General features: G+C 36.3%; 6 protein-coding genes across 7 annotated transcripts; 1 reads left to right on the top strand and 5 right to left on the bottom strand.

The window, feature by feature from the left end:
- Positions 1-4,486: 4,486 nt before the first annotated feature.
- On the bottom strand, positions 4,487-5,207 carry LOC147545656 (histone H3.2). The gene has a single exon (XM_086634736.1). The coding sequence runs from the start codon at positions 5,108-5,110 to the stop codon at positions 4,700-4,702; it is 411 nt and encodes a 136-aa protein (XP_086490862.1). The 5' UTR covers positions 5,111-5,207; the 3' UTR covers positions 4,487-4,699.
- A 3,543-nt stretch (positions 5,208-8,750) lies between these two features.
- Positions 8,751-11,283, top strand: LOC147545655 (IRK-interacting protein-like). The gene is made up of 2 exons (XM_086634734.1): positions 8,751-9,270; positions 9,601-11,283. The coding sequence occupies exons 1-2, from the start codon at positions 9,034-9,036 to the stop codon at positions 11,131-11,133; spliced, it is 1,770 nt and encodes a 589-aa protein (XP_086490860.1). The 5' UTR covers positions 8,751-9,033; the 3' UTR covers positions 11,134-11,283.
- LOC147545654 (histone H3.2) lies at positions 11,269-11,934 on the bottom strand. The gene has a single exon (XM_086634735.1). The coding sequence runs from the start codon at positions 11,849-11,851 to the stop codon at positions 11,441-11,443; it is 411 nt and encodes a 136-aa protein (XP_086490861.1). The 5' UTR covers positions 11,852-11,934; the 3' UTR covers positions 11,269-11,440.
- Positions 11,935-13,807: 1,873 nt separating this feature from the next.
- Positions 13,808-17,013, bottom strand: LOC147545653 (uncharacterized). Of its 2 annotated transcripts, XM_086634798.1 has the most exons (5): positions 16,227-16,848; positions 15,112-15,395; positions 14,794-15,021; positions 14,206-14,508; positions 13,808-14,167 (listed from the first exon to the last, which is right to left on the bottom strand). In XM_086634798.1, the coding sequence occupies exons 1-5, from the start codon at positions 16,801-16,803 to the stop codon at positions 14,153-14,155; spliced, it is 1,407 nt and encodes a 468-aa protein (XP_086490924.1). In that variant the 5' UTR covers positions 16,804-16,848; the 3' UTR covers positions 13,808-14,152. The 2 variants fall into 2 exon arrangements, with proteins under 2 accessions (XP_086490924.1, XP_086490923.1); XM_086634797.1 differs by having other exon boundaries at positions 13,808-14,508; positions 16,227-17,013.
- Positions 17,014-19,163: 2,150 nt separating this feature from the next.
- On the bottom strand, positions 19,164-21,035 carry LOC147545652 (protein POLYCHOME-like). The gene is made up of 2 exons (XM_086634583.1): positions 20,388-21,035; positions 19,164-19,857 (listed from the first exon to the last, which is right to left on the bottom strand). Exons 1-2 carry the CDS (start codon positions 20,802-20,804, stop codon positions 19,474-19,476), a joined length of 801 nt encoding a protein of 266 aa, XP_086490709.1. The 5' UTR covers positions 20,805-21,035; the 3' UTR covers positions 19,164-19,473.
- A 670-nt stretch (positions 21,036-21,705) lies between these two features.
- Positions 21,706-24,372, bottom strand: LOC147545651 (ras-related protein RABA4c-like). The gene is made up of 2 exons (XM_086634582.1): positions 23,698-24,372; positions 21,706-22,518 (listed from the first exon to the last, which is right to left on the bottom strand). The coding sequence occupies exons 1-2, from the start codon at positions 23,922-23,924 to the stop codon at positions 22,071-22,073; spliced, it is 675 nt and encodes a 224-aa protein (XP_086490708.1). The 5' UTR covers positions 23,925-24,372; the 3' UTR covers positions 21,706-22,070.
- Between the last annotated feature and the right edge of the window lie 349 nt (positions 24,373-24,721).

The raw sequence follows: 24,721 nt of genomic DNA, 5'->3' as shown, positions 1-24,721 counted from the left end.
ATCCCCTTTCATCTCTTCTTTCTAACTTCTTTCTACATCTAATTTCTTCCTTCTCTTTCTTTTTCTTATTTGGGTGGCAATAAAATAGCTATTACTTGGATTTCTTGGAGTAAAATTCTTGAGCATAAATGGAGCAAATCTTGGATAAAATGGAGATACATGGGGATATGGAATTGGACATTCTTGGTGATTTCTTTCCATTAATTTCTTAGTATTTTCATTTATTTTACAATGTCAATGAATGTTATTTCTAGATTCCATGTATAGTTAATTTAGCAATCTAAGGTTGTGAATGAAACCCATTTTGGATCTTTATAATACTTGTTCTTGATTAATTAAATCCTTTGATGTGCTTTAATGTCTATTGATTGTTTATCTATATGGATTGGATTTTCTTTCCATTACTCATACCTCATAATTAGATATTTCATACTTTCGTTAAGTTGTTAGATAGAGTATGCTTTTTAGATGATGAATAATAGTTTAACAATCCGAATCTCTATAAGGTAGACAATTAGAATTAGTAATTATAAAATTGTTTTAACTAGAACATCATCCGGAATCCAAATAGTTCATTATATTGGATCCCGAGTAAATACAAAAGAGATTTAAGTAATTAAGTGTTTGTTTTATAAAGTGAAATTGTGCGGTGGATTTCATAATCTTAGATATCTTCTCACCTCTTTCTTATAGATCGTTTAGTTAGTTTTATTTATTTTCTTAGTTTTTCCAAATCAATCATCAAATTTATGAGTGGGGTGTGTGTGTGTTTTAGTCTAAGCTAGATATTGACATTTTGATTATTGGGCTAAACTTACCGTCAATATCCGAAATTGCCTACTTATCCCTTGGGACGATACTCGATTTTATTATAAATACTATAACTTGACCCAGTATACTTGCGGGAATAGACCTATTTTTAGGCCTATCAGGAGGCTTGGAGCGGTGGAGCTGGAGGTGGAGGCTTGGAGCGGTGGAGGTGGAGGTGGAGGCTTGGAGCGGTGGAGCTGGAGGTGGAGGTGGAGGTGGAGGTGGACCGGTGGAGGTGGACCGGTGGAGGAGGCAACTAGCTACTAGGTAGGGTTTGTATAGAATGAATGATGGGTTTGGAGGTATTTTTATATATAAAGGAGATATTTTGATCCAACGACTGATGATGTCTCTTGAAGAGACAAGATATCTCAGTCGTTGGTCGGATCGGGTGCATTTTCGGGAGGGCGGGTAACAGGTGTCTAACGGGCGGGCTTAATGGTCTGGGACTCGGGTAAGAGGCCTTACACGAGTCTCGACTATTTCCGCCCGTTATAACGGGTCGGGTATGCTTGAGGCGGGTTCTTTTCGATCTCGGGATCGTTTCGGATCGAATGATTAGGTTCGAGTTTCGAATTTGGATCAGGCGGTCAGGGTTGTGTTTCGGATTTTGTTACCATTTTCCCGACCCTGGGTACAGGACTATAAAGTGTTGGTGCTATATTAGTGGCCCAGAAGATTGAGGAGGGGTTGGTGCTATATTAGTGGTGCAGCCTACAAAACAAATGGCCCAGGAGTTCCTTTTATAAAGTTCCCACACTTTTCTCCAATCCAAGATAGGCTATGTGGGACTACTAAGTGTATTAGATTCTAATCTTCTGAAAGACTAAGGTTTTAGTCTCACACTAAGAGCAGCTCCAACTTCAGTCTGTCTTATGCCTAAAAAGTTATTTTTTCACTCAAAATTTTCAGCCTCAGCTCAGACTCAAAAACTCAGCTCCAACCTCTGCCTCTATTGAGGTCTAAAATTTGAATTTTGAATTACCTTCTTTTTCTATTTATCCAAGAACCATATTAGATTTCTCATTATCTCTCTATAAAGGTACGGTTTGTAAGTTTAGGATTTGTAATTTTTTATATAGTTTATAGGTTTTTCGGAAAAATATGTTTTGCTATTGTATTGAAAACAAATAATGTCCGAGCAATAATGTGAAAGGTCAAATCAAACGTCTGATGGAGACATGTCACCACTTTTCCTTTTAAAGTCGTACACATGAATTTGTCACGAAAGTAAATAGCATTTTATGGAGAGTAATGCATCTTCAAGAAAAGCAAAATCATCTTTCTTTAACTATAATACAATTTAATTTGAAGAAGTAACACTCGCCGAGAGAACCATAGTTGGTGTGAGAGAAAATAAGAAAATTGATCAAACTTATACTTGTTTTATTTTTTGAAAAACTTTAAAAATCCATTGTAAACCATAAAGAGGCTAGATCTAAAACTAAGAAAAACATATTTGAAGCAACTAAAATCAGATCTATTAGAAACTATAAATAAAACATGACCAAGGCCGAAATGAAAATGACCAATGTCCAAAATTATTGAACCAATGATGAGCAAAATCAAAACAACCATGTTCATCTTTAAATTTGATTGTTTCATCCTCAAATCTTGGTAATGTGTGCGTTACTTTGGTTTTGGTTGTTTTGATTTGAAGATGAACATAGTTGTTTTGGTGTAGAGGAAGAAAAAATCAATACCATACTAAATGATGGTAAGAAGAATGAAGAAGGGGAAAGAATTTTCTTTTTTTTTTGTAATAACCACATTGTGTAGTGGTAAGAAACCTAAAAACTTAAAATATATGATGGGATATTCATAGAACTAATTTCCACCGTCCTTGTAAAAGTCGTGGATGTATGAGAAGAATAGAAGAGTAGTTATTTTAGAGATATTGTAACCGAATTTTAACATTAATACCCTTTTATTTTGAGTCGATTTGCCTAAAGAGAAATGTACATCAACTGTCGCATCCCTTATGTAACCGACTGACTTGTTTTATTGTAGGGTTAATTCCGTTTTGACCCTAACTTGTGACAAAATCACTGTTTTGGTCCGATAACTCTGGCAGATCGATTTGGCTACAAATGTCCAAAAAAAAAATCAACTTTTTTCAGAACTATCTTTGGGGGCCAAAATTGAATACAATGGTGATAGCTACCCATCTTCCTTCGTTTCGTTGTTCACGTCTTTGGTGATGTGGGCTAAAGACAAAAGTAAATGGGTCGAACTTCTGTGAGAGATGATGGTTTGCAAGCGAAAGTTTTCAACAAAAGAAACAATCACTGCTACTCCTATTCGCTATTAGGGAGATGACGATCATGATGACGATAAATACGACGACGATGGTGGGTTATACTAGCAGTAGGGCAGTAGGCTTAAACAAATTGGTCTTTATCTGGTGACACTAATAAAAAAACTCATTTTATTTGTCAAACTTCTCACCCAAGATGATGATAATCGTGAGGGTTTCCCACCATATCTACTCCAACATAATTACAATGGTTTTATTTTCTACTACCAGAACACGACGACGGAAACCACGACGAATTCTGGTACTCTTCTTATTTAGAGCATGTCCAACCCCAGCCGGGCTGAGGCCATAAATTCAAATTTATGGCCTCAGCCCCCCGCTCCAAGCCCAGCCGCTTGGAGCGGAGGCTGGGGCTCGGTGTTCAGTGCCCCTAACATTAGGGACGACTGAACACCGGCCCCAAGTGACCGTTGGATTTGCTCCAACGGCTAGAAATGGATCCAACCCCTATAAATAGGGGTTGGATCCACTTTCATCTCTCACCCTCTTCTCATCACTTTCTTTCTCTCATTCTTGCAACTTCCTCTCCATTTCTATCTCTCTTTCTTTCAATTTTTTTTTTGATCTTTTCATTTGTTCACCCATGGACCCATTAGACATCAATGAATTCGATAACCAAAATTATATGGAAATGTTGTCCCCTAATTCTACTTACCCGTCGGCTCAATTAGGAGTTGATGATCGATGTTTTTTTAATTGAATTTTATTAGTAAATTGGGAAATTCCAAATTCAAATTTTCGGCCTCAAGAGAGGCTGGGGCTGGAGCTGAATTTTAGAGGCTGAGCTGAGGCCAATAATTTTAGGTGAAAAAGTGGTTTTTTCGGCCTAAGACAGGCTGGGATTGGACTTGCTCTTATGGCCTCCGTATTCCTAATAGTCATCTTGTTTTGGCTATATTGTCTTTGTGAATGCAGGAAATAAGGTAATAAGATCAATTGTGCCCCATGATAAACCACTCGACACATTTAGTAGTAGTAGTAGTAGTACTGCTCTTATTTCAACTCATACTAGTAGTAGTCTTCGTATTAATGAAGATTGGTCGATATTTGAGGTACTAAGCCAACTGCCAATGAAAACACTTCTTCGTCTTAATTCAAAAAATGAAAACTTTACTGATTTACAACATCTTAACCATTCGCATCTTCTTTTTCAATTTATGGTCAACCCTGTCCCTAGACCATCAAAGATAAATCACGAGTGTGATCAAAGTAATGAAATGTTCTATCAGGACAATGGGCATAATAAGGAATCAAACATTACAACCGACCGAATATCATTTCAAGACAACAAGTGTGACCTAATAATGCTACCACATTGATATCTTTGTAATTTTAATGCTTTAGAGTAATCAAAAGTTATTACTTCAATCTAAATTTTGTTTCCATTGGATGTTGATTTAGCCAAAATAAAACCCATAACAAAACATTAACCCCCCATTAGATTTACATAACTAAGCAACCAAATCATAATAGAAAAAAAAAACAGTTAAAGCAAAAACCCATGAGACAAAATTCTTCAGATCTGAAACAAAATTAGTCCCATTGATTACAAAATTAAAACATACATATATTCTAAGCTCTTTCACCACGGATTCTCCTCGCAAGTTGGATATCTTTAGGCATAATAGTAACCCTCTTAGCATGAATAGCACAAAGATTTGTATCTTCAAATAGACCTACCAAGTAAGCTTCAGCAGCTTCTTGAAGAGCAGCAACCGCACTACTTTGGAATCTCAGATCTGTTTTGAAATCTTGAGCGATTTCACGAACAAGACGTTGAAATGGAAGCTTTCGGATCAATAACTCAGTACTCTTCTGGTACTTCCTGATCTCACGGAGAGCGACGGTTCCTGGCCTGAATCTGTGGGGTTTCTTCACTCCTCCGGTTGCTGGTGCTGATTTACGAGCAGCTTTTGTTGCTAATTGCTTTCTTGGTGCTTTTCCTCCGGTTGACTTCCTTGCTGTTTGCTTTGTTCGAGCCATTTCTTTTGTTTCTCACACTGAAACTAGAACTGAATGATGATGAGACAGAAAATCAAATTAGGGCTTGTGAGAAATGGATTTTGTTTGATGTTTGTATTGCGGATTTAGGCGTGGTTTTATAGGGTTTGCGAATTTTGCGCGGGAACTTGAAAATTTTGATTTTTCGTCTAATTTTGTAAAGAACGGAACTGGACCGTGCGACTGATTATGTTAAGAACGGATGAGATTAGTTTTAGTGGAGGGGCACAGATCGTGATCTGCGTGAATTTCACGAACTCTCAGTTGTCCACTTCTCCTTAGTTGCGCTCTCGTGGATCTGGGCTCATGAGACCGAAATGAATGTACTTAACACCATTTCTTGGGAATTTTGAAAGGCGCCTATTGTGCTTTTTTTGGTTTCTTTTTTTTGTTCTCATTATTGACTAGTGACTACAATGATCAATACAAAGGCATTATATCTCGATACAATGTGATAAGCACGATAATTACCGAATTACTACTTGCTTAAAGTACAGCGAAATTAATGTCCTAAATTCGGACCAAAGTAAATGGCTTAAAATCCACATAAACTACTTTATTTATACTCAAATTTAATTGATGGGCTAATGCACTTACCAACCCGGCTACCTGTTGTTGGCGGCTACCGGTTGTGGTATGCCCCACTAAAATACATTTTGTTGGTATAAAGTACAAACTAAAAAATATAAAAGCAAACCTAGTGACCACACCAATATTCATGTAAGGGTGCGTAACAATATTCGAATTTGGGATGTCTCTGGAACTTTGGGCCCTCTGACTTAAAAATTGTGACGAAAATGTTTGTTCACCTAATTGAGAAACAAATATCTATATATATTTGCTTCTCATAGCGAATCACTTCTATGAAACTCATTTGCATAAATACACGCTTATAAAGTATATTTGACAAATACATTCGTCCGGCATTAGTGAGATCGGGGTGCCTATGGAATGGGGATTTTTCATTTTGTTCAATTGAATTGGGGGTGGCTGGAGAATGTCTATTTCCCCAAGTCCAAAAATCCAGGTTAGAAAAAAATAAATGTTGAAACTTTGGACCAGTTTTAGTCCTGAATTGAGATGAAAGAATGATGGGATGTTTTAATAGGACCACCATTTCTACCATAAATGTCAGATAATAGTTTGCAACTCTTTTCCCATGTCCTGTTTATATTCTCTCTTCTCATGTGTCTCTCTCTACCAGTTGTGGTGAGCAGTGTGACTCAATAATAGGTTAACTTTTTGTGTCTATTCTATAAAGCGACCTTACCTCCTAAACACACAACATTACAATTTAGTAATTTTACATTACCACCACCCTATAATCTTTAAATGTCCTAATTATGTTATGGACCAAATTGCCATTTCTTATCCCAGTAGTTGGATTTTAAGGGTTAAATCAACTCACCAACATTAATTTTTAATGACAATTTAAGCCCGATCCAATAGGTTTAACGGTATAAATTAGACGAAATTTGAGTCACCAGTTAAGAGACATTGTTTTACTAATATAAAGCTTCTTCTACGTATTATTAATTAAATTAAATTACTACTAAATAGATTATGAATTTAGAAAAACAACCTCAAACATAATCTCACATAACCCTTTTTTTTACTTCAAGAAGTAACACGAATTCTAAAAGAACATGAAAAAAGAAGAAAAAATTGTTGGAAGTATGAAATATTGGACCACAACCACAAGACAGACAACATCATTAAGTTTCTATGATTACCACTACCACTCCATTATCTAAAACCACCCTCACCTTGAAAAGAAGTAATTCTATTCCCACGAGGAAAAAGATATCTCAAACATTTACCCTTATAACTTAACAACCCACTTATTTCACAATGAAAAAGAATAGATGCTAATAGCACTTTCTTTTGTTTGTTTAAAGGGTAATGACATTAAAAAGTAAGACTATAATTCGGAATATATTTCCATAATTTATTGGCATTGTTTCTTCTCGCCCATTTTGCTAGTTTGTCCACCTGAATATTTTGTTCTCTTGTCACATATGTAAAATGGATGATTTGAAATTCAGGAATAAGCTTCTCGATGTTTTGAACAGTATTCCTCGTTTTCCACTGAATAGTGCGTTTCGGGTGTTGTAAGTGCTAAATCAGACTAAGATTATCGTTCTCGATTATGATATGACTGTAATTATGGATTTGTCCATCGGATACCCATTAGAATTGCTTTAGCTTCACTTTCTTCGCTTGAACGTGACATCGTCATTTTTACTTTAGATTCAATAAATTTTGGCCTGATGATCATGAATTACGAGACTGATTCCAATATCTGCAGTAATATCTGTGAAGGAAACATCAACATTAATTTTTAGAAAAGTATAAGGAAGGGGTTGCCGTCTTGCCATAGTTTTTTGTTTAGGTGGTTTCTGAACACTATGTATTTGAGGGAAGGCTTGAATTTGTTGTATGACTTGTGTGAGAGGTGATGGTATGTTGAAAGCATTGATCAGATCTGGCTTTCCAGATGTTTCCAATAGACGGTGGCTGTAAGAGGGTTTTGAGCGGTGTTTAATTTCTCGGTTGTCGAAGATCTAGTATAGAAGGTTTAATTCTATACGGTACCATCTTGGGACGAACTTGCGGGTTGTGTTAGTCGTCTTCATCTATCCTTCAATAAAGATTTCTTGTTCACCCGAGGACGTAGGCTTTAAAGCCGAACCTCGTTAAATTCTGCTCGCATATTTGATTTTGGCTTAGCTTTTCAATTAATCTTCATAATCGGATCAATTTCTAGGATAGGTTCGATAGCTTCCACGACTTTTAGTTCTAACAGTGGCAAAATGAATATTAGAAGAAGTATGAGTGATATATTGGTGCTCTTGCCATGAGAAGATCCAGTCTGATACAGAAGGAATATTAGCGGAGATGGCATTGAAATAAAACCATATATTTTTTTACAAAAACACAAAGAAGAAGTGCATGTTCAGCTGATTCCATCTGATTACACATAGTGCACGTGAATTGATTTCCTATATACTCCGTATTTGCCGGTCCTTTAGCAAACAGGTAGACACCCAAACAGCATTTCCACATAAAGAGATGAACTTGGAATGGATTGAATAGACCATATGAAAGACCAATTGGGAGTGGGAGTTGGTCTGACCCATTATCAACTAGCGGGATAGTTTTAATAAGATTACAGTGGAAGCATCAAAGGTGGCTTTCAGAATCTGTTCCGGACACTGATCATTGTGAATGAGTTGGAAGACCTGATTGAAGTCCGAATTGTTCACATTAGAGGAGGAAGATTTGTGCCTGGAATCCAATGATCGGTCCAAATATTAATATGTGATTGAATATAAGAACATGTATATAGGTAGAGTGTATATATATCTCAACAAAAAAAAAGGTAGAGTGTACATATATCAACATCTCATGTGCCCTTTCAACAAAAAAAAAAAAAAAAGACCATCTCATGTGCCAACAATTAATGATTTAATAATTAACTACAGTCCTCTAACAACGAAGAGAACTCTCAAAAAATAATTATATTGTAATTGTTTTAAAAGCTCTATTATTATTATTAATAATAAAAACATGTAAAAATGTCAAATGAGTATTAAAGTCTCTTTAGTAGAAAGCACTTCTTGGAGTAAAAACTGAACTTCTACTGAATCTCTACGTTTTCCCTCACATGCTCCTGTCTCTTTCTCAAAATGTTTTTCTCTCTGTAATTGCACAAAGAAAGACAAAACTTATTGGATTTCAGATGTATCTCTATATGGTTCTAAATATTTTCTACTAGATATTCACCATCCATCATATCTCTTTGAAAACAAAACCCTCCCCTTAAATACCTAAATACCCACCCCTCTATCTCTCTCTAGTTGGAATTATATGCTCTGTTAGAGTAGTGTTTTTGCATCCCTTTAATGGCTGCTATTTCTTCACAGCTCTTTCATAACAAGAACAATGAAGTTAATAGAGAAGAACTCCAAGGTGCCATTGCTAAAGCTGCTCAACTCAGAGCTTTACATGCTTCTTTAATGCAAAACAACTCTTCTTCTTCTTCTTCAAATCTCAGAGTACTCTTCCCAAACTCTGTTTCTCCTACATTTTCTCGCCCTTCTTCTCACTTTTCTTCCCAAGATTACCCCATTTTTACACCTGTAAGTTCTCTTTTCATCTGGGATTTTCCCATTTATTGTTATATATGACTTGCTTTGCTTATTGGAGTAATTGAACAAAATTAACAAACTTAATGAAACAAAAGACATGTAATTGCTTGTAATAATTGATTAAATGGTTTTGATTATCATTCAATATCTCAACTTATTAGGTTATATTACTCTATTCATGATTCAAACTAGCAGAGAATCTTTATATGGGCCTATTTCTTTCACTAAGGAACAAAGAGATTTATTTCATTTACTTCAGAAAAAAAAATTGATCTTTATACTATTTAGGTTGGTTGACTGAGTTAGTGATTTTTGAAGCAGAGTTATGAAGAAGATCCATTACCTGGGTATCAACAAATTCAATTGAACAGTCAAGATTTATCAGAAACTTGGGATGGATTTGGATTAGAAAGAGCTGAAGAAGATGAAGATGTTGAAACTTGTTTTTCAGAAAAGAAAAATGAGACATCTTTGAGGACATTATCACCTAATTCAATAAATCTAGCTTTTGACGATAAAAAACGGATGATGGGTTCTTGTGCAAATCACATTAGTATTCTCCAAACATCACCAAATGGAGATATAATCAAGTCAAGTAGAAGAATTGGTTCAGAAAACTTCAAACCTGTCACAACTTGTAATAAATGCAAACCTGCAAGTATAAGTACTGAAATGGAAGCTTATAACAAACCCTCCAAGAGTTCAAGTAATTTGGCACCGATATCGGATTCTCACTCATCTTTTGAACCACAAACCAAGAGCAAAGGGCAAAAGTTTTCGTGGTTTTTCCCTCGGCTAAAGAAGAAAAACAAGAATGAAAAGTCACCAAATCGAGCCCAATCAGAAGACATGTCACAAATGTACAATAGTTTAGGGGTAATGTCTATTGAATCATTAAAGAAAGAATTGTTAGAAGCTAATGAGAACAAAGTTGCAGCTTTAATGGAAGTTGCAGAAATGAAATCCTCTCTAGGGGAACTTAAAACAAAGTTGGAGTACTTAGAGAATTACTGTGAAGAATTGAAGAAAGCATTGAAACAAACAGTTAAAATTAGAGATACCCAAGTTTCAGATTTACCAGGAAATGTATCAAGAAGAGGAAAATCAATTGATGGTATCAAAGAAAACTTCATACCAGCCAGCCATGAAGTAATGGTTGAGGGCTTTCTACAGATAGTATCAGAAGCAAGATCATCAGTAAAGAACTTCTGCAAAACTTTGATAAGTCAGATTGAAGAAACAGATTCTAATTTAATGGAGAAATTAAATTTGCTTCTTCAACCATACAAATTGAGCTTGAATTCAAGACACTCGAAACTTGCTTCATACCATTTAGAAGCTCTTATAAATCAATCACTATATCAAGATTTTGAGAACTGTGTGTTTCAGAAGAATGGGTCACCTAAATTGTTAGATCCTAATAAAGATCGAAAAGCTCGATTCTCATCGTTCATGGCTTTAAGAAATTTGAGTTGGAATGAAGTATTAAGAAAGGGTACAAAGTTTTATAGTGAAGAGTTCAGTAAATTTTGTGATCAGAAAATGGCATCCATTATATCAACACTGAATTGGACTAGGCCATGGCCTGAACAACTTCTTCAATCATTTTTCGTATCGTCAAAATGCATTTGGTTGCTTCATTTACTGGCATTTTCATTCAATCCAACTATACCAATTCTTCGAATAGAAGAGAATAGAACATTTGATTCTCACTATATGGAGGATATGTCCATGGAACAGCAAAAATCGCAATCTCTTTCAAAGGTAAAGATCATGGTTACACCAGGGTTTTATATTCAAGATAGGGTCCTCAAGTGTAAGGTTATATGTAAGTATGAAACCCTAGAAGCTTAACAAAATGAGTTTTCCATGTTTAATTGTTAATGTAGTTTCAGTAATAGAATTTTCAGTTTCAAATGTGTTTAGAACTAGCAAAATCTAATATCAATTGTATCTAATTTCATGAAGCAAAATCACAACGCAGAAGAATTAAGAAACCCTAAATTTCATTCAACTTGTTACCAATTGCAACTTCAGAACAACCTAACAGAAAGATACTTAAAAACTATTACAGAGATTAAACCGAAGAGATTGTACACAAACCCTAATCTACCCATAGAAAGATAGATCAAACAAAAGATAACCCATTTCGAGAAACGATCTAAGCTCTCTCACCACGGATTCTTCTCGCGAGTTGAATATCTTTAGGCATAATGGTAACCCTCTTAGCATGAATAGCACAAAGATTGGTATCTTCAAATAGACCTACCAAGTAAGCTTCAGCGGCCTCTTGAAGAGCAGCAACAGCACTACTTTGGAATCTCAGATCTGTTTTGAAATCCTGAGCGATCTCACGAACCAGACGTTGAAATGGAAGCTTTCGGATCAACAACTCAGTACTCTTCTGGTACTTTCTGATCTCACGGAGAGCGACGGTTCCTGGCCTGAATCTGTGGGGTTTCTTCACTCCTCCGGTTGCTGGGGCTGATTTACGAGCAGCTTTTGTTGCTAATTGCTTTCTTGGTGCCTTTCCTCCGGTTGATTTCCTTGCTGTTTGCTTGGTACGAGCCATTACTTTCTCTCTCTAGAATTGATGGGGAAGATGAAGAGTAATCGAAAAGAAGGGTTTTGGTTTTGTGTTTGGTGAGATTGGTGGGAAAGGTATCGGATTATATATAGGAAATGTTGGTTGAGGCGGGACTTCAATCATTTTGGGGGGAATTCAATTTTTTGGTTGAGAGAATAGGAGTCGTTGATTGAAATGGTATCAACGGTTAATATTTGTTCAAGTTGATTGACACGGATCGTGATCTCTGTGACTATTTTCTTCTCCAATATCCGATGAAATGACGTGTTCCACGTTAAAACGGTTAATAGTTATATCGGGAACACAGTTTTTTACCATTTCAAAACTGATTTTTCCTTCTTTTTCAAATGGTTACTTTTACATTGTTACGCAATATTTCGTTTACTTCCCTTGGTATTGGATGATGCTAAATTGAAAAAGCAAATGAACCACATAGTGAGATTTTATGATCAACTTTCTCTTACTGGCATTTCAACAGACGAAAAAAACTTTCTTACTAGTTGTTTTTGTAGAAAAGAAACGGAAAACTCAGTCGTCCGTCTTGGTTTCATGTTTGGATCGCCTAAGATTTTGGCCCCATATAATTGTTACGTCTGTCTAACTGAGCATTTTTGTTTTTTTATTGAAAGACAATTAGCTCAATTTAGATTTATCATGTGTCATATTCAAGTGGATCTAGAATCTTTCCGAGAATGGGTCAGGCTCCCATTTTTTTAAACGATACACTGAGAGAGAGTTCAAACTCAAAAACACAAAGAAAAAATAGACAGACAAAAACTAACTTCTTACGTATGATATACCTGATGTATCATCTTCAATGATATTCATTAGCTTTAATGAAAATTCCAATAAGGAAATATCTGGCAAAGGTAGATTTGTCTGCCAACTAGTTAGATAATCAACCGCCCGATTTGCCTCTCTATAAGTATGGTCGACATTAAAGTATTCAAAAGACTCCTTGAGTAGAGAAATGCTTCTCCGAATTCTCCAGCAGTGCCACGGAGGGCGAGCATTAGTGGAGTCGAAGTACGAAACTATCGTCTTTGAGTCGGATCTCGCTCGAGTTCGTCGTTCATTCATCGAGCATGCTAGTCTTCAATGCCTTGCAGCTCATGCGGCGTGATCGTCACCGGAGTTACCACCCCCGCAATTGCACCTCTAACATCACCTCGATGATCTCTAATCAAAGTTCCAAAACCTGCCCTATCCGTTCTTAAGGAGCCATCAGTATTAATCATCATTAATCCCAGTATTGGCGGCTCCCATTTGCAGATAATGCTACTAGACTGAGTACGTATATGAGACTGATATGCTAACGCTGTCAAAGAACGCCCTATTTTCTACAGTGTCTTCCACAACCAAACTCATGCAAGCTGCTTTCATCCTCACTTCATTTTTTATGCTCCATGTAAGTACTTCAACAAATTTAGTTTTACCTCTGAATATTCTTGCATTTCGTTCGCCCCATATGTGATAAAAATATGCTCCAAATATGATATTCTTGATACTATTCATCTTTAATGCCCCTCCCCAATTTTTTTGTATACAAGTTGATCCCCTGCTCCCACGTGTTGGGAGTTGGTTTCCGAATTCCTTTATATTTTAAAAATCGTCGCCATATTGCCAAAGAGTAAGGGCACCTGAAGAAGAGATGAAAGTCGTCATCTGTCGCATTATTACGAAGAACACAACTAGTATCGATATTCACCCCCATCGTGTAAGTTTCACTTTTGTTTTTAGTCTTCTCAAAAGTGTAAGCCATCCTGGCACAGCATGTCGAGGGATGGCATCTTTAAACCATATCAAATGAATCTCTCTGAGTTAACGACTCAGATAAGTAAAACGAAAAACACATCGTCTCTTATTCGAATCAATACCATTCTCGAAATATATTCAAGATCGTGTTTAGAGTAAAAGCAGAAACCGTCTATAAATCTTTACTTGGAAACTAATAATAAATTGATCAAACTGGGTTGAGACAACACGTTCCTACAGAGTTAAATAGTACGATAACACTAAAAGGCACCCCATCTATGGCTCTGTGTTCATGCTCAACAGTCATCAGGAACAACAACAACAATGATGCATCACCAAGGTATGTACACAACTCAAACACAGTATGATGAAAGCAAAGAATGAATTCATACCCAGTTGTTAGAAAGTGAAAAATCATGGAACCTAAATGACAATTCCCCAGCCGTATCTCTCTCTAATAATCTCATTTCATTTTTCTCATCTTGTGCCTGGATTCTACTTTCACTAGTAACTTGTGGGAGATGAACTTCTTCAAGAGCTGGTAGACTAGTTTTAACAGTTTCAGTTGGTTCCACCACCATTGCCTTAGTCCTTGAAAGTCCCCCGAAAACTAGTGACCGATCCCATACGAATACATGAAGAGGAATGTTTTTTGATGCATGTCGATGTAACGATAGTTTTTGACTAACCGAGATAGTGTCATAACAACGAATAGCTCCAGTTGAAGAAACTATCCATGGAAGTACTTTCTGGTTTGACACTCTTGAGATTATTAGTAGTTTTGATGCTCTTATTGCTTCTTTATATAAATCTGTTAGACCAGAACGCACCGACGGTACATCGTTGTTTTCATCCCCGCCGATTACAGAGGAAATGTAAATGAATCCCTGCAAATTAAAAGAATAAACTTAAGCAAAAGAGAGGAGATTCATACACCAAATGGGTATTTCTTCAGTCTATGTGAGACTATTCTCAAATCTTAGTTTATATCTAATACTGTGTTGAGTTCGCGAGAATCCAACTAAAGACTAATAATGGACAACGGGTAGAGAGGTCTTAGATGTTATATTACTGGTCATGAGACATTCATTAAGCTCTGTGGGACAGTTCACACAAATAAGGCCAATATCGCTGGTAGCTTAGGAAACCAAAAAGCTAAGAAAATAGATTACCTCTTCAGTTCGACTAATGGCGAAACCGAGTTTAGTATCGCCTTCTTTTAGTTTGATCTCTACTGCAAACTCCCCGCCGACTGGAGCATACCATAAACGAACTGCTTTAACTACACCGATGTCAACTCCATGGTAGTCTTCAAAACCATAGAGACTTTCATTTGCAAGTTTTGATAAGTCGGAAAGTGATCCAGCGTTAACTGTGGATGAAGCTGTTTCTCCAGATATCTGTTTAAACACAATAAACATACTTAATTGATATCTTTAATGGAGATAAAAAGAAGGTTATTTGTCGAGAAATATAGATATAGTATATACCTTAGTAAGAAGTGATTCGGTTTGTACGTTTAGGAATACTATAGGTACTCCGGAAGATTGAGAAGCATTAAGCCAAGCATTTGCACGAGCAAGGGTATCTTCAAGATCATTATAGCGAGAAGCAACACGGTCATACGCTTTTGGAAGAAGAAGCAACGAAAAGAAGCAAGATGAATTGGAAACAGGCACCAACTCTTGCATCTTCCTCTCCCAAGAGTATGATACATAACCATCTCGAAGCTTAGCATTGCTCAATGCAGTTTCCACTCTAAAACTCTTCGAACCTGTAAAATATATGACAAATTAGCTCGATTTAAGGAAATAAATCTTATTGTACGATTTTGAATCATCTGACTGAGACCCACTATCAGTTCAAATCATCCAGTTAGACAAATCAAACAACATCAGTAAGACAGAAGAATTCTTATTGTTTCAATTCAGTTAGATAAATCACCAAACATCATGCACAGGGAAAAAAAAGGGAGGGGCTAAAGGCCCCCGACGAAAATGTTATAGGGCCCGGATTACACATGGGACCTCTCACAATTTGTGTATAATCCGGGGGCCCTACAACATTTTTCGCGGGGGCCTTTAGACGCACCAAAAAAAAGTTCTTATAGTTTCAATTCAGGTAGACAAGTCAAACATCGCGAGTAGGACAAATGGTAACATTATGAAATATGTCCAGAGTCCGTTCCGAACTCATTTGAAGGTCTCGGGCTAGTCCGAGACCCATTAGGCCCAGAAGAAAGTCAACTCTCAGTTTTCCTTGATCCACATTTCAATAGAATGATGAGGTGAAACTTACTGGTGTTTTGGATGTATAACTTAATTGAGGAAATATTTTGGACCACAGAGTAGTTAGAAAATCTGACTCATTGGAAAAATTTAACTAATCTGTTTTTGACAAATTCATGGTTGACTAATCCCAAAGTAATAAGCCATTTCAGACCATTCAGACTATTGAACCACCACTCAGACTAGGCACACCAAATCTGAACTTAAAAGAACAAACACCACCTTGGTACTGTGACTCAGTGAGTCAAGTCAATGTGAGGTGATTTATCTAATTAAAGGAATAATTCATTTAAGAAACATAAAAAATTCTTAATTACCTTGAAGATCAAAGCATTCTCCCTCCGTTCGATCGATGAATCCAACGGTATAATTAGGATCAACAATAGATTTAAGCATATACTGATTCTTCTTCCCAGCCGATTCATTAGGAACAATACAAGCATGTAACTGAATCAACTCATCAATACCACCGCGTCTAACTCGGACATGAATCGAAGTCTCGTTTCTCTTATAAGAATTATGAAGGTGTTTCTGAATTCCGCTTTTACCCTTCGTGAAAGGTGAAGAAAGACAGAGATAATTACCGATTTTGATTTCTTCAACAATATCACCAGTTTGAAGCATATCTGAATTCCATTCATCAGCTTTTGAACTTCCTTTCAAACATTCAATTGTTAATACTGATGTTGTATTTAATCCTCTTGATTCTGATGATGATGAAGATGATGATTGTGATCTGTTCATTGTCATCTTGCTTATTGATCGAAGCATCAAATCCAATTCTCTCTCTCTCTCTCTAAACCCAAGTTCTTGAGGGAGAAACTTGAAATTTGACCTGGGAAGATTGATTTGAGAGTCACTTTGTATATATCTACAGAATTTTGTTTGAATCATTCAAACTTGGGGGAGGGAGAATGATGAATTGAAGGACCAAAGTGAGATAAAAGAAGAGTTAAGGACTAAAAGTTTGAAAGTTTGGGGAGAATTAAAGTCGTTGGGTAGGTGGAGATGGGAATTATTTTTTTAGTTGGACTTAAGCGGTCATTCTCGGTTGACCTGATCGTACTGAAAGATTTCTTCATCGATTACTCTTGTTGTTGACCTAATGACGCACAAATTAGGTCTTCTACTTGTGATACTAGATTGCCTGGACGGACTCAGGTAGACCGGTATACACGGTTCCCACTTGTCTTTTTAAATTTTGTATGTCTACTTAAATGGGTCGCGATTCAGTTAACTAAAATGAGTTAAGAATGTTTCTATGCCTCAGTGTGATTTGTATTTTTTTTATTACTTTCAGCTAGATCTTACGATATAATAATTTGACCTACTAGAATGTCCAATACATCAATTTAGTCCCCGGTTACTGTAACAAAAAATGTTAAGTTTCAATTTGTATTTTCATTGCCTTTCATCATTTATTTGAATTTCTCTCTCACCTTTAATCTCCTTCATTTAAAACTCCCATTACTAGAGGTCCTACAAAAATAAATGGACCAGTACCAGAAGTTCTAGAAAAGGAGAGGTCTCATTCGTCAGAGAAGACGGTGAGGTGAAGTGAAGCAAGAAAATACCTATAAAAGTTAGTGTAGTTATAAGTGTTTAACTGTTCCACTTGACAAATAAATATGGAGAATGGTTGTCAAAATGTTATTGCCTCTTCCTTTGACCAAAATGACTTACGAGGTGACATAAGTAACTAATGATTTTCTATGATTTTTTTTGTTCTTACAATTATAAGATTTAAAATATCTAATCCCTCCCTATCTTAGATCTTAAATATCATTTCTTATAGACACAAGGTAAACGATGAAAAGGATTGTTTTGTTCTTATATCTTTACATCATCTCCTTGCCGCATGAAACTAAACTTTGAAGTCAAATTCTCTCTGTTAATTTTTGTCTTTTACGAGAATTTTAAGTCTTATGAGAAAAATCAATACCTAATTGCTCTCAACTTTTAGTCACTTGATTAATTTACCCTTCAACATTTCTAGTTGACTTGGATAGTCCCTACAACTCTAGTTCTTCAATGATTGGGATTTTGGTCCTCATCTTTCACTATTTATAATGCATATATGGATAACAATGGGGGGTTTTCCTAGTTTTAGGGTTCCATACAATATGTTTGTGGTGACTACCAAGCCATGTAAGGATTAAAAAACAAGGGTACCTATACTAAGGAGGAAGTGGGATGGAGTATGCCCGTTAGCCTTTTGAAGATGCTAGCAAATTCTAAAGAAATAAATTTCAGGATGTGTAGTCTAATGCAACTGTTTGGAAAGAAACTATAGGTATGACAGAGAGAATCTTTTCGCTTATAGAGTAGGTCATGCCATCCCAAACTAACTTATCATCACGACTTTATTTTAGACAGTTATGAAGCAATCTTCTGTGCAACTGAAACTATCTTACGGTGACTTTTCACGGCACACCATGGATATAAAAATAATTAAACTTTTCCCCAACCCTTTTTAAGAAAAAAAAACTCTACTTGCAATGGGTGGAGTGTGCAACAAAAAGTCTTTTGAGGCAACCCATAATCCACACAAGTGATATATACAAAGGAAGAATCTTTCTACCTCCTTTTTTAGACTTAAATGACTAGATTCATAATTCTTTTCATAATCTCCTAATGAGTTTTCCCCTTTCACATCATTCTCTCCCTCTGTACAATCGACCGAATGTCGTATGGGATGCCCGATTGAGATGGTTTAGCAGTCCTCAAGTTCCATTCTATAGAAACAATCTCACAAACTCCTCCACCGCCAACTTCAACATTCCCACAGTAAGAGGGCAACAAGGTCATCAGCCTTTTGTCCTCCTTAAATTATGAAATGACTGACTTTACAGGTTTGTATTCTATTCCAGATACATACAATTTTTTTATTGTATACAAATGGGTCACAAAAATATACTTGATGAAAAGGTTTAGGTCATGAATTTCACACATTTTGAGTTTGAATCATGGACTCGCGACTGGTGACCCTTATGTTTGTACATCTCGTTACAACCATATGTAATCTGGGCCACTAAACCAGATGTGTCATTTAAATTCAACGGCGACTCATGTGCCTAGTAGGTGTTTGAGTGTAGAGACCTCATAAGGTTTGTACTTATAGACCCATTGTTTTTACAATATCACTATACAAGTTTTACCCAAAATGTCACAAAGAATATGACTTGAAACCTCTAACAAGAACTATAATCCATGTTCAGAACAGATAATACAGCTAGAAATGGAACTTAAAGAAGTACTAAACTTGTATCCATTCATAATCTTCAGATGAAGAAGCTAGAAAGTGCTTTGATTTTTGTACATATTGGCAACAGAAAACAGAAAAGAAAAATGATGCTTACTTCCTAGACTAGGGTATTTCAGCAAAAACATTAACAAGCAACAAAAACTTCTCACTGATCCTACCAGCAAGACATCCAAAAAGGGTATTAGAATGCAAAAAAGAAACGGCGAAAACGAAAACTATCTACCAAGACGAATCTTCAATGGCCAATCATCAGATAATGATCTATCTTTCAGGGGAAAGATGGGTTACTTTCACTATATTCATCGCATTGCCATCAATACTCGAACTTTCTTCTCTCTCTCAACCCTTTTAGCAATGGGTGTCTTCTTAATCCTTTCGAGTTCATCTTTCACAACTTTCTCAACTTCATCTAGTGAATTAAGGAGTTTCTTCTGTGGAGTCATAAAATCAGACTCACTAGTAATAATCTGATCTTTTAGCAAATTCTTTGGACAAGGAACTATAGTTGATGGGGAATTTTTGTTTGAAGCTGTAGGGATTGGGGAAGCTGTGGAAATATCGTGCTCGAGGGGAGCACCAGTATCAGATAGGGCAGGATCCTGTACACTCTGCTCCTGTGGTAAAGGAGTGCCGACCATACGATCTTCAGCTTCTCGAAGACGAACTCGTCTCCTCTCGATAGCCTAGAGATAGAATTGAACTTAAGTCATCAAGATGATGAAATCAAAAGAGAGAAACAAGATAAATGAAAAGTACAGGTTATGCATAACTTCATGGGAAGCAATCAAACAAGTTCTGGTTTGTACTTGCTCTTTAATGGACACATGAGTGTGATAAGGGTTTGTACTAAAACTAAATATAAATCTTGCAATTAAGGTTTGTGTCAAACTGTGTTTCTGGAAACGAACACAAAATCCCTAATTTCCACAAGACAAACAAGACCAATGAAGGAAAACACAAAATACCCAATATTCTCAATCTTCATAGTTAATTAGTAAATCTAGCAATATGGTATTGTATAATCGAGTAACTATTTACTTGAATTGCAGGCTAATTTCTCTAAGTAAGAACTAATAACCAGAAACCCTAAATTTAACATAACCCAAACTACAAAATCAGAACCATACCCATATTTAATTTTAATAATTATTTGTGATCTACTTTCTTAATCACAACTAAAGAACTGACTCGAAAAGAGGGAAGAGAGAATTACATTGACAATTGCAGTAATATCCCTGAGAGGCGTTCTTGGGTACCAAGAAGGCAAGACTCCATTGTTTTTAGGGCGTCCTCTGTATCGACGACAATTACCCAAAGGATTAAAATTTTCTGAAGAAGAAGAAGAAGAAGCACGTAAGATTCTACCACGACCATTACTTAATCGATTAATACCATTTCCAACTCTAATCATTGCAAGATTTCTTGAAGCAGCCATAGCCATTAACCCTAATGAAGAACCGCCACCAAAACCCACAACTGAATCAGTTCTTGAAGTAGTAATAGATCCGAATAAATTCCTTCCTCCACTTACCGGACTGAATCTAGATGTACCCACAACTGATAATCTTCGGCCTGACATGGGTGTTAATGGGTCTTCTTCTCTGATTAAGCGATCTCTTGATTCGATCATTTCTGTTTTACTTCGAAAGGGGGAAAAAGGATTAAAAGGAAATCATGCTTGGGTGAAAAAATTTAGGCAAGAGGTTTGTGTGAGAGAGGGAGAGAGACGATTTCATGGAGAAAGGGGTTTGAGTTGATTACATTTTAAAGAGGGGAAGAAAAGCTATTTTTAGAGAGAGAAAGAGATGACTGTGACAATTTGAAACTGAAAATGGCGGACTTCTGAGAATTTGAATTCCACGGATACTAGTTTGGTACATAACTTTATATCAAGTTATTGATACTCATGTTTTGAGAGATCGACACGTGTACATCTGATTCATTGATAGGATGGCTTGCCGCACTCGTTCGTTTGAAATTCATTCTGACCAAGGAATACTGAAATATGGGGGTTGGGCAACTACTATGGTGTACTATTCTCCAACCATATTTCCATAAGAAAGGTGTGAAATTTGAAATGTGGATGAGTTCCTTGTGGACAAACAGGATGCAAGTATTATTATCAATATTGAGTTTGATACAGTATCAAAAGTTGAATGGCTATGATTTGACTCGTTTGAGAGACTGATATTAGGATGTTAAAAGTTGAATGACTATGATTTGACTCGTTCTGAGAGACTGATCGGAGAGAGGTATAATGGTGGTCACAGTTTTAATCCACCTAGGAGGTCACAACTTTACAAGCCCCTACTACAAGTACCATAAATAGACCAACTTCCCGCGTAGTCTACTATCGAAAATATCCAGGTGGTTCACTTTTTGCCGTTACTGTCCATTGACTGTTAAAGTGAAATTTTGTATTTCCAAATTAACCTTCCGTTATGTCTGATCCCTAGATGTCAGATCACATCTTGATTAAAATAAGAGCATACTTGAAAAAAATAATTACAGAGATGTGCAACCATATGTTATATCCTCAACAATTTCTTGATTAAAATCAATAAGAGAAAATGAGAAGTTGGTGAGAATTGGAAGAAACAAAACAGTGAAAAATCAACATTTTCATTACCCCATCTATAACAAGACAAGAGAAAGCAACAACACAGGAGTTCGTGAGCTTCCAGGTTCACGATCTATGTCTGGGTTCCCCACGATCTGTTTTTGGCCAGGATCGGTTCCAAAATGCATCATCTATATCAGACCTCTCAGGTTCAACATCATCTATATTTCTTATTTCTTGTCTTTTCGTCTTTCAACATTATCTTGCCCTATCCGAGAAAAAGAAAACAATTACCTAAGAAGTGTGAACAACCGACATATAGAAACTTCCTCAAGACTATGAGCCACAACAATTGGCTTTTCTTCCACCTGAATCCGCTTCGTGACCCGGAACAATTATCTTCGTTCCTGTAAGAAGTGAGGTATTTCCACCAGTTTCTTGTTCATCATTTGCAGCTAGGGCTTTCTTGCTGATAATCCGGTAAATATCTGATAGTAAAGTCATGAAAGCTGTTTCGACATTGACAGACTCAAGTGCTGATGTTTCCATAAAGAAAAGGTTCTCCCTTTGAGCAAATTCTTTAGCATCTTCGGTAGGAACAACTCTAAGAGTCCCTAGATCAGATTTATTACCAATTAGCATGATAACGATGTTCTTATCAGCATGACCTCGGAGCTCCTCCAACCACCTTGCCACGTGATCAAATGTTTGTCGTTTTGTTATGTCATAAACCAATAATGCTCCTACAGCTCCTCGGTAGTACGCACTTGTAACTGCTCGATACCTGAGAAACATAATGGAAAGGAATACGATTAATAATGAAAAGAAGATTCAAGAAAGATTAGTATAACATAACTAGGCTGAAACCTAACCATATTAGTAGAGGTCAAGAAAAATTAGTACAACATAACTAAAACCCAGCGATATTAGTAAAGTAGGAGTCCCTAAAATGCCGATATACACACGTAAATACCTACTTTATGCATTTTAAGGCCACTCTGATAACCGGGGTCCACTTCCGTACCTCTCAATTTGGTTTTGTCGTTAACGAAACACCGGAAGATCTCATATTTGGGTATATATATAGGCCCCCCAAACAGCTGAAAGTCCAACTACAGGTTATGAAAAGTGTGATGCTCTTTATTTCAGAAGAATTTTGGTTAGAATACGGAAGGGTGTGAAAAAAGTTCTGGTAATAGCAGAATATGCAGACACGATAAACTGTGAGTAGTGTTACGGAGGTCAACGATAGAAACATGAAAGATTAAGCTCATAATAGGTGCAAAAAATAGACCAGTGTTTTCGCGTAAAAGTAGTTCTATAAATGTTAAAACTTCCTTGTAAGATAAATGGTAATCGAAATGCATTCCAAAGATTAGAAACGCCATCGCTCGGCACTCCGTGAGGATTTATTGACTGCGATGTAAACAGGTCGGCCTATTGAATAAGGATTTGCTTTTTTTAGGTCTTCTAATAACATCATTACTTAAAATTCTTCAATATTCAACGAAAAGATGGAACTTGAAAGTGAATACCTCAGTCCTCAAATGGTTATTTACAACACAAACCGCGTTTATTTACGTAAATTCATGAGGATGTGCGTAATTCATCTCGAAGATATAAGATCAATGGTGGTATGATTTCATAAGGTCGAATTAGGATCGATCTAGTTTTTTTACCCACTGATTTATCAAGGGTTTTTATTTCAAGCTGATATTAGTTATGACACGATAAATATAGATTAAAATAATTGAACCCATGGATTATTGATTATGTTAGTTATGATCATCAAACTAGATTTTCTATGCTAATTCATAAATATGATTTGTTCTTCAAAGAACCCTACATTAATTGGAGATTAGAAAGATTTAATACAAAATTTTTTGCCCTAATACATAAATGGATCATATAGAGGTTACAAAATCAGAAAAAGATTAGGTTTAAGAAGAAAAAAAGGGGATACCTTTCCTGGCCAGCAGTATCCCAAATCTGAGCCTTGATAGTTTTTTGATCAATAGTTAGGGTTCTAGTCTGAAATTCAACCCCAATTGTGGCTTTAGAATCTAAACTAAATTCATTTCTGGCAAATCTAGCGAGAAGTTGAGATTTCCCAACTGCAGAATCACCAATCAAGACTACCTTGAATACGTAATCAATTTTCTGATTATAATCTCCATACAAATTCGACATCTCTCTCTCTCTCACTCTCTCTCTCCGTTCACGTAACCTAAATCTGTTCTAGATCATGTGGGTGGGATTTTGAAGATGAATAAGAAAACTGGGAAGTGGAATTCAACCTAGAAATTTATACCAATTTCAGGTTTTTCTTTCTCTGGTTCAGGTTTGGGAATTGAAAGGGAGATTTCTCGATTCTTCAAATTTCAGATAGAAATTGATCAAAATTAATACGAATCTTTCTGATTTCAGAGAGAGAGAAAGAGAAGACGCGTCAAATAAACTCAACGACTTCAGCCACCCTTTTAACCGTTTTTATATTAAAATTTCTAATCATACCCCCCCTGGTGGCTCATTTCCGGCTCCGCCCCTTCTAATTTAGGTCACGTACAATTCTGTCCAGCACCCAGCTACATGAGATAAATGTTAAAGACAAACTGGACTCCTTAGACTCCCAAGTCACACACTTCTAATTTAGGTCACGATAATTTTAACCAAAGATGGTGGACCGAAATTTAGTTATCGATGTGACGTGTGCTTCGATAATGTGATGTGGTTTACTGTGAGTTGGAGTCGATGTGATATGGCTCATTGTCAAAGCTCACATCGCATCGACTCCAACTCACATACTTCACCAATCTTTCTTCAACCATAACTAACCTTCTCCTTGTAGAATTTAAGTAATGATATGAACATATTTCCCATCATCCTGCCCTATTTATTATATATAGATATAGATTTACATCCATGATAGTTACTCCCCTTAATTATAAGATACTACTAGTTATGAATAGCACTTGTAATAAAAAAAG

The sequence above is a fragment of the Eschscholzia californica genome, unplaced genomic scaffold (assembly GCF_041429995.1).
Source record: "Eschscholzia californica isolate CP2 unplaced genomic scaffold, dmEscCali1.0.p SCAF_4, whole genome shotgun sequence".
Lineage (NCBI taxonomy): Eukaryota > Viridiplantae > Streptophyta > Magnoliopsida > Ranunculales > Papaveraceae > Eschscholzia > Eschscholzia californica.
Note: the sequence above shows the minus strand (reverse complement) of the source record. Positions and strands in the feature narration are given on the sequence as shown.

What these genes read in the sequence shown, in the direction of transcription:
- LOC147545656 (XM_086634736.1), bottom strand. Translation starts at nt 5,110, where the DNA reads ATGGCTCGAACAAAGCAAACAGCAAGGAAGTCAACCGGAGGAAAAGCA.
- LOC147545655 (XM_086634734.1), top strand. Translation starts at nt 9,034, where the DNA reads ATGGCTGCTATTTCTTCACAGCTCTTTCATAACAAGAACAATGAAGTT. An exon ending in ATTACCCCATTTTTACACCT is followed by an intron (nt 9,271 to 9,600) that starts GTAAGTTCTCTT and finishes TTTTTGAAGCAG; the next exon opens with AGTTATGAAGAAGATCCATT.
- LOC147545652 (XM_086634583.1), bottom strand. Translation starts at nt 20,804, where the DNA reads ATGATCGAATCAAGAGATCGCTTAATCAGAGAAGAAGACCCATTAACA. An exon ending in ATATTACTGCAATTGTCAAT is followed by an intron (nt 19,858 to 20,387) that starts GTAATTCTCTCT and finishes TTCTATCTCTAG; the next exon opens with GCTATCGAGAGGAGACGAGT.
- LOC147545653 (XM_086634797.1), bottom strand. Translation starts at nt 16,803, where the DNA reads ATGATTCAAACAAAATTCTGTAGATATATACAAAGTGACTCTCAAATC. An exon ending in CCGAATCACTTCTTACTAAG is followed by an intron (nt 15,022 to 15,111) that starts GTATATACTATA and finishes GTGTTTAAACAG; the next exon opens with ATATCTGGAGAAACAGCTTC. An exon ending in CCATTAGTCGAACTGAAGAG is followed by an intron (nt 14,509 to 14,793) that starts GTAATCTATTTT and finishes TTTAATTTGCAG; the next exon opens with GGATTCATTTACATTTCCTC.
- LOC147545651 (XM_086634582.1), bottom strand. Translation starts at nt 23,924, where the DNA reads ATGTCGAATTTGTATGGAGATTATAATCAGAAAATTGATTACGTATTC. An exon ending in GATACTGCTGGCCAGGAAAG is followed by an intron (nt 22,519 to 23,697) that starts GTATCCCCTTTT and finishes TATGTTTCTCAG; the next exon opens with GTATCGAGCAGTTACAAGTG.
- LOC147545654 (XM_086634735.1), bottom strand. Translation starts at nt 11,851, where the DNA reads ATGGCTCGTACCAAGCAAACAGCAAGGAAATCAACCGGAGGAAAGGCA.